The sequence below is a fragment of the Corticium candelabrum genome, chromosome 20 (assembly GCF_963422355.1).
Source record: "Corticium candelabrum chromosome 20, ooCorCand1.1, whole genome shotgun sequence".
In the NCBI taxonomy this organism is placed as follows: Eukaryota; Metazoa; Porifera; class Homoscleromorpha; order Homosclerophorida; family Plakinidae; genus Corticium; species Corticium candelabrum.
The window spans coordinates 3,500,305-3,506,296 of NC_085104.1; the positions used below are offsets into that span (position 1 = coordinate 3,500,305).

Below are 5,992 nucleotides of genomic sequence, written 5' to 3' on the forward strand. Positions count from 1 at the left end.
AGGTCTAGATCTGTTCACTACTAGCTATCCGGCACAATTTCTTCACATACCAATATGAGTCACCTACAGGAAATAGCTGCTCCCTCTCTTCAAAAATCAAGGATCACCCCCTGTGTTTACGTCGCTGAATCAAAGCTTTCCACAACTCAACTTGAAAGAACCTACACGTACACATCGCCACATGTGATAGCAAAAAGAGGCGGAGATATTGTTTTCAAAGAGCGCTTTCACAGACATGGTTAACTGGAGTTGACTTGGGTTAAAAGATAACTCGGGTACAGTTATGATAAAAATAATTTTTGATGTTTGCGTGTCAGTATCCATCAAATATTCCATTGTGCATGCAACCCAAAGAAATATATATATATATATATATATATGTATATATATGAAGATTCACTAGCTAACTACGTGTCATATATCTCGGTACTGTATAATTATGCACATAAAACAGTTTATTAGACCAAACTAGCAATGATGAGTAACCATGCTTATAAAATCTGGGGTGTTGACCCTCAAGTAACTACGTCACTATAACTGTGCAGCGGCACATGTGGTAAAACGAGTGACAAGTGTGTAGTACCACTGTTTACTTATTGCATATATAATAGCGGTCTCTATGGGCAGTGAAAGATCGTAGCAACGTTACAAAATGCTACTATTAACCGCTATATTGCTATCTGTTTTTTAAATATCATCGCTAACCTAGCAACGCGACCATAAACTGGGTATTGACCGGAAAATTAACGTTAATTAAGAAATCTTTATGCAAATACTATCACGATCACGTAACACTAAAAGATGACAAAAATGCACATTTATATATATATTTTAACCCAATTCATTCCTGAAGAGACTTGGCAGTGAATTTCCTGAATTGGTAGCTTGGGTACAGTGGTGCTATCACTGTGCTGCTGAGTTGCGCTTTGGCTATCATCACCTTACATCTACAGCAGGAGTCCAACAAGGCGATCCACTGGGACCACTGCTGTTCTCCTTAGTCGTCCTAGAACTAATGGATGAAGTTGGAGAAGTGCCTGGCTTAGACCTAAATTTGTGGTACCTTGACGATGGTACTTTTGCTGGCACACGGAAATCTGTCTCAAAGTTAATAAACTTCATCATAGAGAAAGGTCCTTTCCTGGGCCTTCATGTCAATTTATCAAAGTGTGAAGTGTTTTGGCCTTCAGGAGATCGAACACATCCAGAATTTCCACCAGAAGTACACCGGTTGTCAGATGGAATGGAATTGCTTGGTTCTCCTGTGTTTGGTTCATCGGATTTCTTCACTAATTGTTTCAAGAAGCGAGTCGATCAAGTAGCAAATACCCAATCTCATCTCTCTGATCTTGAAAATCCACAAGTGGAACTTCAGTTGTTGAGAAGTTGCCTGTCCATATGTAAAATCAACCATTTGCTACGATCTGTGAGACCTGGGGTTGCTACGAGCACATTGTCTATTTTCGATGAAGGGTTACGCCGATCTCTCAGCCGTATCACAAGATCTTCAATTTCTGACTTTGCATGGTCACAAGCAGTATTGCCAATTGGAAAAGGAGGTATGGGTATCCGGGAGGCCTTATCTACTTCACCTTCCGCTTTTCTTGGCAGCTGTAACTCAAATCGAAAGTTAGTTAATTGCTTACTGAAACGTAACCATCCTTCTCTTCTCACTTTGATCAAACCCTTGCCTGGAGAAGACGAAGCACGAGGAATCGTGCATAACCTACTTTCAAGAAAGGATTCACCTTCATTAGATTTGGTGACAGCTACACAACATCAGATTCAAATTCAACTAGATGACATCTCATTTTCCAACCTACTCAATTCAGTGAGTCTCAGAGATAGGGCTCGCTTGAAGACATTATCATCTCCTCATACTGGTGCATGGTTGCGGGCAACTCCAAACCGTAACTTAGGCCTCACCATGTCACCCCATGAGTTTGTTGTAGCAGCAAGATACTGGTTGGGTCTACCTGTGTTTCCGTTCCCACCAAACAGCATCAGATGTATATGTGGTCATCCACTTGACCCATATGGAGATCATCTTGTTGGGTGTGGTCATGGTCCACATCGTCTGAATCGACATAATGCTTTATGTGAGTCTATTTGGCAATCACTCCTCATTGATTCCAAACAAGTTGTGAAAGAACAGAGAAGCTCGGGTCAATCCAAATGCCGCCCAGGTGATGTCTTCCATCCGAATTTCTTGAATGGACGGCCTGGATATTTTGACATCACTGTAAGAAACACGTTGCAACCATCTTACATTGCTCGAGTTGCTGAAACATCAGGAGTTGTTGCAGAAGCAGCAGAAATGGGCAAGGATGATCGTCACCATGCAAGAGTATCTTTGACTGGTGGTACATTTTATCCGTTGGTAGTTGAAACACTTGGCCTTTGGTCACCAGACAGTCTAGAGACTTTGAAGTCTATATCCTCAAAAGTATGTGCTGTGTTAGCTGTTCCCTTCTGGAAGGCTTTAAAGAATTTGCTAGAGCAGCTTTCTGTTAGATTATGGATTTATAACGCTAGAATGATATCTAGCCGCATACTTGCGGAAGTAGCTGAAGTCCTTAGTTGGGACTTCCCTGTATGTGAGTAGGTGTGTAAGAAATAAATAAATATATATATAAAAAAAAAAAAAAAAAAAAAAAAATAAAAAATATATATATATATAGCCGTTTGTCTAGACACAAAGTCTCTAGGAATACATGCTATGTATACATCTAGTCATGGTAGTCCTAACATCTAAACCAGTTGCATCGCAAATAGGAAGCCTGACAAGTAGATTCTAGCCATCCACTGTCAAGTGGTGCATTCTACTACTGACATTATCTTGTAAATATTATGATCAAATAACTTGCTTTACCAGTTTGGAGGTACGGCGACGTCACCGTCTGCATGATTCACGTAGAACAAACACATTAGAAATTGTGTAATTGGTTATAGACATACGCAAAGAAATCAAAAAAGCTAAGACAAGAGAAAAACAATGACGAAAGTTTAGAAAAGAGAGACTGGTTGGTTGCAAAGTAGAAAGCAATTCGTAGAGAGGTTAATAGAACCTCTAGATCAAAAAGGCATCAAAGAAAGTAAATTGAGAATAAAAGTAGTAGTAAGTACTACCACTTGAGAAACGCACAGATAGTTGATCTTTATCTCTGAGTAACAGAGATCGTCCAGAATAGGGACTGTAGTTATCTCCATTGTCTTGAGTGTGCGTGTACGAGTAAAACTGACAAGAGCCGTTGATTGCAATGCAGAAGTGTGCATAGTGAGTGTAACTTGAGTGGCTGTAAAACCTCATCTGAACGTAAACATAATAGAGACCGTCTCTTGGTACAGTAGCGATTCCATTGCTATACTGCATGCCTCCACGGACGTAAGGAGAATAGGAATAGCCACTGGAACTATACCATTGGGTCACAAGACCTGTATCGCAATAGAAAAAACAGCAATTACCACGCTAACTGCATTTATATATTTTCAAAGGTCAACTTTCAAAAACATGCGTCTTACAATTTTGCATAGTACATAATCAGGTTGTTAATTGTTTTTAGACACATCAGTGGTCTAAATAAATTTGTGTTACTTTCTACATCTTGGTCTTACTGAGTACACATCGTAACATTTAATTGAGTACATATGGACACTGAAAGAGGATTTATAAAGTTTACCAATTGCTTAAACATTAATCAAGATAAAGTATGTAAATAATAGATGCCAAAATGATTTTACGTTGCCACTATTATGTGAAGATCTATTTGCTAAAGGTTTTGTAATCGTTTTAAAAGTCCACACTAACACTGGATCGAGATCCACCCGTAAACGTCGCTTCCAAAACTAATCCACTTCAGGGCTATCGCAAAACCATTGCTATAAATTCAATCCACATGTAAAGGTGGATTTAAATTACATCGATTATGATCAGTTGAATCCGACTATCAAATAGTGGGCGTTACAGCTCTACGAGCGAAGTCGAAACATCGAACCTTCCTCACTCTTCTTTGTTCTCGCACAATTTAGGTCGCTGTATCAACACTTTGCACAATGAAATAATCAATACGTACTTATCCGACACAGTAGCCATGTCATATCCTAAACAGGCAGAGACATTGTTTTCAAATATAAGGTAGCACTTCTCCGGTCCGCGCATCTCTTACTCCGCCCTCGGCGCTAAGCCTTTCTGGTCACAAATCAAGTTGGGAGGTTTGGCGCTATCTCAGAGCAAACTTGATAGCAGAAAATTAGGCTAAGGTTAGCAAACAAACACGTACTAAACGGTTTTGCAAATAACTTTCAATAAGTGTAGGTTTCGTTTAACCACTTCGTGTAGACTTTGATATTTGCACAGGCGAAAAGAAAATGTGCTTGCGCATCACTGACTCACATTCAATCGACGACGAAAAGCGCACATACGGCGATGGTTCTGCTGTAGAATTTGTGTCACGTGATCATGTGCGGAGACGCACATTTCAGTGTGTTTATTCGTATCACGCAAGCTCTTTTGTACTGTAGTATGGGCTCCGTTCGTAGAAAGAAACACGGAGGAAAGTGCGAAAAACAGAGCGATTGCAAGTCGTTCAAGACGATCATATGGAGTCTACAACGTATGAAATAAGAATTCGCTTATGAACTGTAACTTGTTCTCTTTCACGGTCAGAGTCGCCTGAAGCGTTTAGACCCTCTCTTGTGTAATATCGCGTAGACAAACTCTTTACCCGCGTCAAACTTCCACGAAAATAGGGTCTGGCACTATTGCTTAAAGTCGTCGCGTTGCCGCTTGTACGATAAAGGAACAGTTAAAGACGGGATAAGCATGGCACTAGTCAGTACTTAGTGGTTGCTTAGCTCTTATGTACACTGGCTGGAATTTCCTTCTCTTCGTTTTCCTGCGAATTGTGTTGTCATGTGAGCGATGCAGTCATGTCTCTGCGAATGTGTAACTTCTATGTGTACTTACATAGCACTCGGTGCGTCGACGAACGCCTAGACGTCTTCACACTGGAACGTCCATTGTTTTCATGGACACCGAGTACGCAGTGAGCGCGCTCTGCATGTCTCTGAGTCGCCCTCTAGCTAGCACGAGACGACGACACATGAGCATAAAAACACACACAACAACACGGGCAGACAGGGCAAACAGGGCGACTGATCGACACTAGTAATGTAGGCTGTCGTCGACGCTCCGAGTGCAGTATAAGTACACTGAGAGTTACAAATTCGCAAAGACATGACTGCGTCGCTCACATGACAAGACAGTTCACGAAATGACGAAGAGAAGGAATTTCCGCCAGTGTAGATAAGGGATAACTAACACGTAAGTACTGAGTAGTGTCATGCTCATCCGGTCTTCAGTTGTTCGTTTATCGTAAAAGCGGCAACATGACGACTTCAAAGCAACCGCCCTACACCCTATTTTCGAGAAAGTATGACGCGGGAAAAGGATCTGGGTACGCGAAAACTATTTCTTATGTGATCTAGTAGTTGGCCACGGGAAGCAAGACCAAAACAATATGCCGAACACAGGAAGCATTCGGTCCGCAGCCCAAGGCCTTAACGTACGTTAGCGTTTACTGCATGTCCGTCAAGCGGTCCGATAAGTGTAGTGTGGCAGCTTTCTATCCCGCGGTCAGTCGAATCGCGCAAGCAGGTGCGATCGGATTGCGATTCATTTGTTTCTTATTCAGTTTGGAGAGAGCTTACAGGAAAAGGTAAATCAAATTGGGAACTCGAAAAGTGTCTATAAAATAATTTTAATTAAAAAATTTATATTTTCTAATTTGCATTAGTTGTTAAATGAGTAACCGGTACGTATAGGGATTTTGCAGGATTGGTTGTTAACCTGACCGCTATAATGCCATTGATTTTTCTTATAAATCACAGCCAGCCAAACAACGCAACCGTTAATACGATATTGACAAGGCAATAAACGTTTAATTAAGAAACCTCGAGCTCAAGAAACTACGATCACGATGACGTAATACTG

The 5,992-nt window shown here is 40.9% G+C and overlaps 1 protein-coding gene across 1 annotated transcript; it reads left to right on the forward strand.

The window, feature by feature from the left end:
- Positions 1–1,015: 1,015 nt before the first annotated feature.
- Positions 1,016–2,646, forward strand: LOC134196099 (uncharacterized). The gene has a single exon (XM_062665179.1). The coding sequence runs from the start codon at positions 1,016–1,018 to the stop codon at positions 2,603–2,605; it is 1,590 nt and encodes a 529-aa protein (XP_062521163.1). The 3' UTR covers positions 2,606–2,646.
- The last annotated feature ends 3,346 nt before the right edge of the window (positions 2,647–5,992 follow it).